At 41.7% G+C, this 13,037-nt stretch overlaps 1 protein-coding gene across 6 annotated transcripts in view; it reads left to right on the top strand.

Annotated features, from left to right (window-relative positions):
- The window catches only part of SLC8A1 (solute carrier family 8 member A1), a 442,687-nt gene that overhangs the window by 81,327 nt on the left and 348,323 nt on the right, over window positions 1-13,037 (top strand). For 4 of the 6 annotated variants that reach the window (XM_043468408.1, XM_043468405.1, XM_043468410.1 and 1 more), the window contains exon 2: window positions 8,265-10,096. In XM_043468408.1, coding sequence (XP_043324343.1) covers window positions 8,298-10,096 — 1,799 coding nt within the window. In that variant the 5' untranslated portion in view covers window positions 8,265-8,297. Of the gene's footprint in view, window positions 1-8,261; window positions 10,097-13,037 lie in introns of all 6 variants that reach the window. The other 2 variants (XM_043468407.1, XM_043468406.1) reach the window with 1 other exon arrangement.

Below are 13,037 nucleotides of genomic sequence, written 5' to 3'. Positions count from 1 at the left end.
CCCAATGATAGGGCCCAGTTATCTTCACTTCAATGAATTTTCCAGAAGATCCTTAGGTGAAGTGAAGTTGAAGAAGTGTTGTTCTGTGCCTTTAGGCACATCATTGCTTCCTTCTGCAATGCCCTTACTCTCTCCAGCTTCTGTTGCTTTTTCCAGTCCCTTCCTTTTATGGAATTTTCCATCTTCTTTCTCCTATTCATGGTCATTTGAGTAAACATCACTTGAAGACCGTATATTTATCAGGAACAGGGACTGGGAATCTGTCCTTTTTGTAATCCCCACAGTGTTTGATCTGGTGCTTTGCACTAGAAGTCGTTCAATAAATTCTTGAGAACAAATGAATGGTCTACTCTCTAGAATTAGGAATACCAGGAGGGTTATACTTCACTCAAACAAATGTCTGAAGGCAAAATGTCAACAAGCTAGTGTGGGAAATATTTTTAGGTAGGAGATCTTTTTTGGTGACCCAGAAATAAATGTGACACACATATGACCTCATTTTTTTTCAGTGTAAGGTCAAACATCAGAAAAGGTTGCTCTTTTCAGGGTGGATGGTGAACAAATCATTACCTGAAATAGTTGCTATTGTCCAACATGAGACCCCTGAAAGTTTCATGGAAGAGATGATCTGAGGCCCCCTCTGGGAGTTCACTACATTTGAAATCTTTTGGTTGCAAGACTGTAGATGGAGCAATTGGAGGTTTCTAGAAGCCCACTTGTATGACCCCAAGACCCCAGGTATGTTAACCTGGAAATGAGGTGGTCCACTTTGAGGGCATTCACGTGGTGAATTCATGTGGTCATAGTCTTCCTATCTGAATGCCTGGAAAGTCTCTCCTCTTCCATGATTCCCTAGTCATGGAAGAGTTCTGTCTTCTGGAAAGCAAGACTCACTCCTTGTCTCTCGTAATGACTTACTAGAATGTGAGCTTCTTTGGGGAATATCATCTTATATGTCTTTAAAACACAGTATCTGGCACATCTGAGTGGCTAAGAAAAGCTTGGCAAACTTGTGAATGAATGTGTTGTTTTCCCATTTCTTTGGATTACTTACCAGTTAAAAAATTAAAAGGTAAACATGTCTTGACCCCAAGACGTGGGGTCTGTGGGCTGTGTTGAGACTATTAAAAATTTTTTGATTTATTGTCATTAGAACTGAGTATTAACTTACTTGTTGGGCTAAAATTTGGTGTCATTCTCCCCAGCTTTTCAGATTGCCTTCTTTTATTTTAGTTTTGCTTGTTCACTGCTAGGATTTCATTCACTATTTTCTTTTCTCCTGACTGAATGGAAAAACCTTGAGATTATTACATGCCTTTGGAGGGATTTCCGACCTCAGATTTTAGCTGATGATCCCCTAAATGGATCATCTTTCCTTGTCACGTGATGAAGGGGCGTGCTTACAAAAGCCTTCCTTGGGGGTGGGGCGGCAGGAGATGGGCAAGGGAAAGATGAAAATCTCTAGGTGAGGTGATGTAAACTACACACGTTTATTCAGGTGGAAAGGAGGGGCAGCATGAGAAGGTTATTTTGCATGAAGTAAGGAGCTCTTTGCTAGGAAAGAACAGTCTTGTTAATCTCTGTAGTGAAAACAGATAAATGAAAAGGTGTTGCGGTTCTTCATTCTTCTCCTCTACCGCATATTGATTGTGGCTTTTCAGTCTGATACTGGCCTCTGCTCCCTTTAGGGGTATCCATCTTACCTAGGGAACATTTCTAAATGCATATGCCTAGGTCCAACACCTGGATTCTGATTCCACATCAGAGATTTGATGAATCAGCACAAGGCCAACTGAGAAGTATTTTATTCATTTAATAAAAGTAGGTGCTGTGCATCTTCCATGTAGCAGCTCAAGGAACTGGGTGAACAAGGGAGACAGAAATCCCTACCCTTACAGAGTTGACATCTATGAGAGAATGAGCAGAACTGTTAAATAAAGTATATATTGTATAAAAAATAGTAAGTTCTAAGACTTAAAAACATAGAGAAACAGACTGTGGTTTCCATGGGGGGAGGAATTGGGGGAGAGAGTGACTGAAAATTTGAAATTAGTAAACATAAACTATTACATATAGAATAGATTAACAGCAAGGTCCTACTGTATAGCATGGGGAACTACATTCAATATTTTGGGATAAACCATAATGGAAAAGAATATAAAGAAGAATGCATATATGTGTATAACCAAATCACTTTGCGGTCCAGCAGAAATAAACACAGCATTGTAAATCAACTATAATTCAATAAAAAGTAATAAGTTCTATATAGAAAAACAAAGTAAGGGGAAAGGGTCTCATGACTTTTCAGTAACATTTTCATTATCCTGAAACCATCTTTCCTTTTTGGCCACGTTACCTGACCATTACCCCAGCTGCTACCTTTGGTGAATGAAGAGGCTGTTTTCTGACATGGGACAGGGCCCTGTCATCTTGTAAGTCTGGGCAGGGGGCTTGAGCCCCTTACGTGATGTCTAACTGCTTGTCTCCCAGAAGACCTGTCCTCATTTTTCAGGCAGAAAAGTGGAAACTCTCTCTTTGGGGAAAAAGTAAAGTAATAGCAGAGCGTTCTATGGGCACTAAAGGGGCTCCTTGGTGAAGTGGGGCCATGGCCTGATGGCCCGAGGGTGGGGGCCAGAATGGTAATTGGCTCCCTCGGTGGACGATCAGATAAAGAAGGGCATCCGCTGGCAACATCTTTTGTCTAGAAGCATTTGGAAGTGCTTGCATTTGTAGTGGATGAGAATTCGTGGTTGCTTTACCGTTGCCTTAGAAACCGAGCCATTGCTTTGTTTTGAGGCTTTCAGTCAGCAAGAATTACAGAGATGGGGATTCCAGGTCTTGATGGAGAGTCAAGGAGTTCCTTGGAAAAACCCAGCTGCCGATCAGCAGAAAGAGACTAGGCCCCCTCAAGCACAGAACTGGTGAAAATGCCAGAGGTGTTCCCTCTCTGAGCTGGTTCTCCTTGCGGTCAGAACCACTGAAGCTCCCACTGCCGTGCTGCCTAACTACTCCTTGAACCTCTGCTGTGGCAGTTTGATGAAGATCTGTCTGGCGAGTACATGCACCCATTTCTGTGACCTCTCCTTTTGCCATAGAGGGGTGGGCTCACTCAGTTTGATACCTGTTCACCATCCTTTGTCAGTGATGGTCAGGTCTGTCATCTATAGGTGTTGGAGCTGTTTGTTTTAAAATAAATAGCAGAAGATAATGTGAGTATTCTTGCTACTGTGCTGAAGGCTCATTTGGATGATGTAATGAACATTCCTAAGTAAGAACTGGCCCTGGATGTAAGGGCTTATCTGAAACCACTGTGAAGATCAGACTACCCCTTGTTCAGAGTTCAGTAGATCAGGGTGAAAGATTAGAAGGTCAGGCAGCAGACTAATGCATCAACAGCTACTATTTGCTGCTTAATTTTCATAGAAATAAATATTTGAGGAGACAGTGGCAAGAGTCAGATCTGTTCGCATCTGATGACTGAGGCATCAGAATGGAGACAAAACATGGAGGAAAAAAATGAAGGACTCATTTTTTGATGACACCTAACCCACATCCTCAGGGCTTCACTGGTGGCTCAGTGGTAAAGAAACCCCATATCCTCACAAGCATTTGGATTTGGTGTTAATTTAATAAAGAAACTGAAGTCCAGAGAGTTCTTTCCAGTTGCTTCACGGCCAATAAGCTATAGCAGTGTTTTTTGGTCAACTGACCTTGCAAATTAGACTACTGTGAAACCACCTTTTGGATATAATTGTGACATTTTTGAGTTAATCTCAGAAGTCCCCTCCTTTTTATATAATAGCGATGATGGATTTTTTTTTTAACTGCTCTGTTCACCCTTAGACATTGATAATTGATACCCTTTGGGCTGGGAGCATATTGGGAGATGTTGGTTGGGGCAGGGCTTCTTCTTGGCAGACTGAAGAGATTGCCCTGAGAGTATCTGCAAAAGTGGTTGCCAGGTAATTGCTAAAAGGTGGGAGAGTGGGAGCCCATTGTCTCCAGGAACATTTCAGCCCACAGGTTACTTCCCAGCTGTGGGTATCTGTCTGTGTCAGTCTGCCATCCGCAAGGTAAAACTAGGCTTGTTGGAAACCTTTCATGGGCCTTTTGCTACCTAACCCCACATAGAAGCCAGGAGGTTTTCCACTGAGCTAGTCCAAGCCCAAATCCAGTCATTCTCAAAAGATCACTGTATACAGTCTCAGGTGTGGTAGCATGGAGCAGGGGATTGCATCAGTCTCAGAGATAGACCGGGCTTTGAATCTTAGTTACTGTCTGACTTTCAGCAAGTATGTAACCTGTCTGGAACCACAGTCTTCCCACCTACAAATAGGCTTATAGTATATTGTTAGGGGTGCTATTCACACAGACTCTAATGGAAATGGCAACATTAGGAGTTGTATAACAGGGCAGTGCTGGTTCCTGGAAGTATTAGATATAATAATTAGATATAGATAGATGAAAAAATTTAGCATGGTGTCTGGGACAGTGTTTAATAATGGAGCCTGGGATTACCATCTCAGGCAATCAGCTGTGATTTGTGATTTGCTGTGGTATCATTTTGAAACGTGCCTCAAAGAAGGAAAATAGTTCAGGGTACAGAAAGCACAATACGCAAAGACCTGGAGGTAAGAAAGTGCTGTTACGTTCAGGAAATTGAGAGAATTCCCATATTTTAGAACTCAAAGGCCAGATCCGGAAAGGTCTAAATAGCCTATTGAGGGGGTTTGCATTTGTCATCAGGGCAGTAGGCCATGAAGAGTTTTAAGGGGAGTGAGAGAGTGTGATCTGCATTTTGGGAGGTTTGTTTTGGCTGAGATGTGAGGAATGGAATGATGAGCCTTGGCAGCAATTTCAAGGGAGTGGTTCATCCTATCCGCCCTGGAGACAGGCGCAGCTTTGTGTCTGTTCGGGTGGGCTCTGTGTGTTCTGTCCTGTTCCCTCTGAGCAAATTCTTAACCTTTCTGATCCTTCAGTTCAGTTCAGTCACTCAGTCATGTCTGACTCTTTGCGACCCCATGAATCGCAGCACGCCAGGCCTCCCTGTCCATCAGCAACTCCTGGAGTTTACTCAAACTCATGCCCATCGAGTCAATGACACCATCCAGCCATCTCATCCTCTGTCGTCCCCTTCTCCTCCTGCCCCCAATCCCTCCCAGCATCAGGGTCTTTTCCAATGAGTCAACTCTTCTGATCCTTACAGGTTACCAAAATGTTTTAAGTTACAGATCTTCCAAAAGGATCACTGCAAATGTTTATTTCGCCCTTTTAAACTTTAGATCTTTACTATATCATTTTATATACCTGCAAGGCATCAGGATCATTGCCTTGATCAGACATTTTTTTTTTTAATAAGAGGCAAATGCTGGCTTCCTTTTTTCTTCTCTTGCCCTTATAGTCTGTTCTTCAGTGAACCAGCAGAGAGATCATTTTAAAAGATAAATCAACTCATACCACACTTCTGATTGGGATCTCCCTGTGATTCCCATCTCCTTCACAGTCAATGCCGATGCCTTACAGTGGCCTCAGTGCCCCTCGTGATCCGTCCCCACTGAGTTTCCAGCTCCTGAGCTCTGCTTCTTTCCATCACTGCTCTTTCACCACACAGATTTCTTCCTGGTCCCTAGACTATGTGAAGCACAATTCTCATCAAGGTCTTTGTACCTAACGTGAAATTCTCCTCCTGCAAGTATCCACGAAGCTTGGGCCTTTTCTTCCTTCAGGACTTTGCTCAAATGGCACCTTATCAGTGAGGCATTCTTTAAACTGCCCATTATAAAATCATGCATTTCATGTGTGTGCACTTACTGACACACTCAGCCTGGCACAGACACCATAACATACAGACTTCCCGTCCTATTGAAACTGCTCCCTACCCCCCACCATTACAGTACTTTTAATCACCTGACATTTATATTCATTTGTTTGTTTCCTCCCCATTAGAATATAAGGTCTGCAAAGATAGAGACTTTAAAACAAATTCACTGATGAATTCTCAGGACCTAGAAGAGAGCTCATCATGTCCTAAAATTTGTCTGGGCAGCTCTCATAAATCTGTGGAATAAATTGCTGCAAGGGAGTTAGAACTAAATCTGCCACTGTTATTCCAGGGATGGTTCAGGGTTGCCTTGTTTTAAGAAGAGATCCTATAACCTACTCAAGCCCATTCATGGCTGAACAAGCAGACACACTGACCATGAACTTCTGCATATTTTGAAAATATGTTTCTTCTGTCTTTCGACCTTTTACTTAGAATGGAGTTAGAGCATCACAGCCCTCTGCTGTGTCTTCCTTAGTGTGAGGAAAATGTCAAAGCTTATCTCCCTGTAGTGATGAGCTTTAAAAAGGGGGGGGGGTGCTTTAGGTGATGCCAGAATGTGCTGGGCCAGGTAGGGGTTCTCCTGGGTCCTAGTGCAGTTTTCAGTATAAGCCATCAGCAGTAAGCCTAGGGTAGAGAGTGTAGGTAAATGTGGGGGTGACTCAGATACCCTGAAGCCACGAAGGGTTCTAACCCAGCTCTACGTTTAACTTTATGTCAGGCCACAGGACTAAAACCTGACTCAGGACCCTTCTTATCCCTACATCATTGGATGTTATAACTGGCTTTCCAGACCAGAGTCACCCTGACTTGCAGCAGATCCTTCTTTGTTTCATTGTCCCCCACCCCACTCACCATCACCAAAACCTTGGAATCAGAGGTGATACAAGGTCACTGAGAAGCACAAACCTTGATTACCTGAGCAGAGTGATAGTTGGAGCCTTCGTGAACCTGGATTCCCACCAGTGATGCTATTGCCATTTCCCCAGTTGCCTAAGGCCCTTTAATCCCATAGGTACTTTTGGTCACTGTCATTTTGCCACATGAGCTAATTTAGTTGGAATTATTGCCCCTGTATTTTTAGGTCACTTGAGCCCTCTATAGAACTGATGTGTATTTTAGAATGACCATGAGAAGTCTGACATTGACACAGAGAAGGAACATTTTATGGCTGGTAATGCTGATTTCACAGCCTGTCAGGCACAACCTGGGCAAGACACACGCCTAGACCTGGGCCTGCTCATCTCCCTTTCCTGCCATGGGCAGCCTGCAGATTCTAGAATGAGATCTGTACACAGATATGAAGAGCAGTGCTCGAAGAACCAGATGCCCAGCTGCTAATGCATCAGAAGACCTGGTCTTGCTAAAAATTAGGAGGAAATGTGCTCTCATCAAAACATGCTTTTAAAGTCTACACTTAACGTGTGGAAATATTGCCTTACAGCAGAGTTTTTTCCCCCCTCAAGTGCAAATACCGTTGAGCTTTGATTGTAGGCAAGCTGGAGGATTTCTCTGGTTCTAAGATCCATAAGTTTGTTGTTGTTCAGTTGCGAAGTCATGTCCGACTCTTTGCAACCCTGTGGACTGCAGCATGCTAGGCTTCCCTGTCCTTCACTATTTCTTAGTGTTTGCCCAGATTCATGTCCATTGAGTCTATGATGCCGTCCAACCATCTCATCCTCTACTGCACTCTTCTCCTTTTGTCTTCAGTCTTTCCCAGCATCAGGGTCTTTTCCAATGAGTCAGCTCTTCACATCAGGTGACCAAAGTATTGGTGCTTCAGCATCAGTCCTTCCAATGAATATTCAGGGTTGATTTCATTTAGAATTGACTGGTTTGATCTTGCAGTCCAAGTGACCCTCATGAGCCATAGGACACAGTTGCATTAAATACAGTGTAAACTGTGCCCCAGAATTTAAGATCATCACCAAGTCATGCATTTGCAGGATTTTTAGCGTCTAAACTTCATAGCATCGCTCTTAATGTGATTTTGGCAATGAAACCGTTTTTGGAAGGTGACTGTGTTAACCACAGTTTAAAAGAAAATCTGCCTTAGCAACAAGGAGAAAATTATTTAATGCATCAAAACCTTGTGTTTTTTCTCATTGGCTGTCAGTATGCATGCATGTGTGTTCAACAAGGCAAGGATATAATTGAACGTTTTATTCCAGTAAGTCAGCTGTGTACATTGCTCATTGCTCAGTAAATGGGGCTACATGTAGAAAATCCACAAGTGGAGAGATTGGGCTGTAAACATTACCAAGGATTGCTTTATCACAGATGGATTCTTAGAGTCATGATTCACCATAGATGTTGTGATAGTCAGATACAAACAAATCACTGGTAAATGTAATACAAATAATTGGGTCACTTGAGTGCTTTGGATCTGGATCTAATGATGTGATTTTCCCCCACCCTCCCCCTTTCTTTTTCTCCCCAGTAGGTTGGGACAGTTGGAACTCTGCCATTGTTCAGCATGCTGCAGCTCAGTCTGTCACCCACCTTGTCGATGGGATTTCATGTGTTAGCCGTGGTGGCCCTCGTGTTTTCCCATGTGGACCATATAAGTGCTGAGACAGAAATGGAAGGAGAAGGCAATGAGACTGGCGAGTGTACTGGCTCCTATTACTGTAAGAAGGGGGTGATTTTACCCATTTGGGAGCCCCAGGACCCTTCCTTTGGGGACAAAATTGCTAGAGCGACTGTGTATTTTGTGGCCATGGTCTACATGTTTCTTGGCGTCTCAATCATTGCTGACCGGTTCATGTCCTCTATAGAAGTCATCACGTCTCAAGAGAAAGAAATCACCATAAAGAAACCCAATGGAGAGACCACCAAGACAACTGTGAGGATCTGGAATGAGACAGTGTCCAACCTGACCTTGATGGCCCTGGGATCTTCAGCTCCAGAGATCCTCCTTTCAGTAATTGAGGTGTGCGGCCATAACTTCACTGCAGGAGACCTCGGTCCTAGCACCATTGTGGGGAGTGCTGCATTCAACATGTTCATCATCATTGCACTTTGTGTATACGTCGTCCCAGATGGGGAGACAAGGAAAATCAAGCATTTGCGTGTGTTCTTTGTGACAGCAGCATGGAGCATCTTTGCCTATACCTGGCTTTACATCATTTTGTCTGTCAGCTCTCCTGGGGTTGTGGAGGTCTGGGAAGGTTTGCTTACTTTCTTCTTCTTCCCCATCTGCGTTGTGTTTGCTTGGGTGGCAGACCGGAGGCTCCTGTTTTACAAGTATGTCTACAAGAGGTATCGGGCTGGCAAGCAGAGGGGAATGATTATTGAACACGAAGGAGACAGGCCATCTTCCAAGACAGAAATTGAAATGGATGGGAAAGTGGTCAATTCCCATGTTGACAGTTTCTTAGATGGAGCCCTGGTTCTTGAGGTTGATGAGAGGGACCAAGATGATGAAGAAGCCAGGCGAGAAATGGCGAGGATTCTGAAGGAACTCAAGCAGAAGCACCCAGAGAAGGAAATAGAGCAATTAATAGAATTAGCCAATTACCAAGTCTTAAGTCAGCAGCAAAAAAGTCGAGCATTTTACCGCATTCAAGCTACCCGCCTGATGACTGGAGCAGGCAACATTTTAAAAAGGCATGCAGCAGACCAAGCCAGGAAAGCCGTCAGCATGCACGAGGTCAACACGGAAGTGGCTGAAAATGACCCTGTCAGTAAGATCTTCTTTGAACAAGGGACGTATCAGTGTCTGGAGAACTGTGGCACGGTAGCCCTGACCATTATCCGCAGAGGTGGTGATTTGACCAACACTGTGTGTGTTGACTTCAGAACAGAGGACGGCACAGCCAATGCTGGGTCTGATTACGAATTTACCGAAGGAACTGTGGTCTTCAAGCCTGGTGAGACCCAGAAGGAAATCAGAGTTGGCATCATTGATGATGACATCTTTGAGGAGGATGAGAATTTCCTTGTGCATCTCAGCAACGTCAAAGTATCTTTGGAAGCCTCGGAAGATGGCATCCTGGAAGCCAGTCATGTCTCTACCCTTGCTTGCCTGGGATCTCCCTCCACTGCCACTGTGACTATTTTTGATGATGACCACGCCGGCATCTTTACTTTTGAGGAACCTGTGACTCATGTGAGTGAGAGCATTGGCATCATGGAGGTGAAAGTACTGAGGACATCTGGAGCGCGTGGAAATGTTATCGTTCCCTATAAGACCATTGAGGGGACCGCCAGAGGCGGAGGAGAAGACTTTGAGGACACATGCGGGGAGCTCGAGTTCCAGAATGACGAAATTGTGTAAGTTCTTTTTTTTTATGCCTGTGTGTCTGTGGTTGAGTGCGTTTGTGGTTGTGCGAACATGTGTGTGTTTTTTAAAAACTAAATGGTGAAGAAAGAATGGATTGGTTACTATACAGAACCACTTTCAAACTATCAAAATATCCCAGCTTCTAGCTTATGTGCCACTGATCAATATACTGTATATGTCAAGATCCTAATGTGATTTTCTTTTTACTTTTATGCTTTTGCAGTTTTTAAGTACATTTACAGATCATGATGAAATGAGTCTTCTGACAGAATTTATGCACTTAATGATGGGTTGAAAAACTTGTATTCTATCTTGATCATGTAACAGACACACAGAAAGGGAATATCTAAAAGTCATGTTATGTCCTAACTTCATTACTGAGTACAAATTGGGAAAGCCCAAAAATAATTTCCTGGCTACCAGGGTTGGCTGAAATGATTTTTGCTGCTTTTCTCAGACACTGTTTTTGTGATGGTATAATGTTTCTGCTGAAATGCTAATGCTTAATTATAACTTAATGACCAATCCTGCCTTTTCAGTTTGATGCCAATGGGGAGAAGTCATAAAGTTCTTTTTTATTTCTAGTCTGATTTTACTTTACATCGTTAAACAAACCTTTTTACCCTACTGGCATAGGGATGGTGAGAGAAGTAAGATTCTAAGTGTCTGAAATGACAAGGAGCAGGTCAGAGAAAAGAAGTGGAAAACAATTAAGTTTTCCTATTGACACGTCACAGTGATATTTGCCAACACTGTAACACAGAATGTCTAATTCTGTAATGATTCCTCCACTGGCAGATGATGTTTAGAGAGCTTTTCCTCCTTCCTTGCCTAAGGCCAGGGGCATTGCACCCATCAGAAGCAAACCAGAAAATATGACTCAGTCAGTAATATCCAAACTGCAAGTATGAAAGAAAAGGAACTGTTTATAATATCTGCAGTGAAACATTCATGTTAAGTCATTCATTTGAAAATATTCAAATGAATGATTATGTTGATGGGATCATTGATAACTTAGGAATTTCAGGATAAACAATATAAAATATAGTTTGTTATCAAAATGGTTAACTCTTGTTAATGGCACATGACATCGCAGGTGCATTCTCTTCAAGATGAAATTTCTTATACAATAAGTATAGAGAAAATAAATATAAGGATTGGGGAGGGGCAGAGGAAACAGATTTTCCTAAAAGAGCCTTCTGGAGTCTTTCACCTCTTGACATTGTATTTATAGAGATGGGTAATCAGTGTGCTGTCACAGTGAAATCTAGGAGAGATTGTAATAGCCTTCCTTGGATGTGTGTGTGGGGAGAACTTTTGCTCAATATCTATTTTACATTGGTTCTTATGCTGTTAACATTCCACTTAGTGAGACATGTTTTGTTGGGACAGATACTTTACTGAAAGATGGTAATAGGAAATGAATATCCTGCACACTCAAAGACAGATTTTCCCAAAAGCCTGTATTGATTATGGTCCTGCCCACATTAGTACATAAACTTTATTTCTTTGCTGGGAATTCTTGCTCATTACATTTCATAATCATTTCAATTATTGAACCCTCTTGTATTAGATATACTTTTACATGGATTACAAGTGCTATTGCATATTATTAAAGGAATACTGCATGTTATTAAATGAATTCACAAGGGTAGCTCTTAAATATGACCAAATAGGTATTTTGTTTTGTTTACTCATTTTACTTAGGATGTTTTCTCAAAAAATGCAATATTGTTTTCCCTTGAGAATAATGGCTCTGTACTTGTTTGAGAAGCAGCTTTCCCTGTTTAGTCTGGTGTTCAGGACTTTTACCAAAGCATACATAAATTTCTTTTGGGCAGAGTGTAGTAGAAGAAGGAAAAAAGAGACAGTGGTTTGATGGTAAAATTTAGTCTGTCAAGCTCTATTTCAAACATTCACCCTATGCCATTAAATTGATTTAATTCTTGCTATGAAAGGAATATTGCCAAACTTCAGCTTTAGAAATTTAGATATCTTGTGAAAACTGGTAAGAATCAGTGGAATTATCAGCATCTCTGTGTATGTGTTCTTAGGAGTATTCGAGATGAATAGCCATTTCTAGTTCTATAAAATTCTTCCTATCTTTTATGTGGTAAGTTGAAATATGAACTTTTAGTAATGACAAAACATGTTATTTATAAGTGTAATGAAAGTACATCTTCTTTCTGAAATTTTAAGTAATTTTCATCTTAGTGTTATAGAGTTTTGCTACTGGTAAGGTTTGAAGATAGTTAATACGTCTATTGCTTGAATAAATTTGTTGCAGTGACTTGTACTTAGCCTTAATCTAGGCACCAAAGATTCAAACAAATGCGTCTGGGAAAACATAATATTATCAAAGATCCCTTATTCTTTTTTTTTTTTTTTTTTATGGATTGTTTTTCCTCTGGTAGTTGTTTCCAATGTCAGGTCCATACAGTCAGATCCAAGTTAAAAAGAGTTTGTCATCATGCAAACTAGTCTAGGTGAAGTATGTAGACACACTTAGTTTTTATCTTTTAAAATGAATTTATATTTCATCCAATTACAAAGGTAATCTTGAGAGATGACATTCTCAAAAACCTAAAATACATGGATGGGACTATGGACACTCCTCAGCTTTAAAATTACTGCAGATGGTGACTACAGCCATGAAATTAAAAGACGCTTGCTTCTTGGAAGAAAAGTTATGACCAACCTAGACAGCATATTAAAAAGCAAAGACCTTACTTTGTCAACAAAGGTCTGTCCAGTGATGGAATTCCAGTTGAGCTATTTCAAATCCTAAAAGATGATGCTGTGAAAGTGCTGCACTCAATATGCCAGCAAATCTGGAAAACTCAGCAGTGGCCACAGGACTGGAAAAGATCAGTTTTCATTCAAATCCCAAAGAAAGACAGTGACAAAGAATGCTGAAACTACCGCATAGTT

This window comes from Cervus canadensis, chromosome 5, assembly GCF_019320065.1.
Source record: "Cervus canadensis isolate Bull #8, Minnesota chromosome 5, ASM1932006v1, whole genome shotgun sequence".
In the NCBI taxonomy this organism is placed as follows: Eukaryota; Metazoa; Chordata; class Mammalia; order Artiodactyla; family Cervidae; genus Cervus; species Cervus canadensis.
This window is presented reverse-complemented; position numbering and strand designations above follow the sequence as displayed.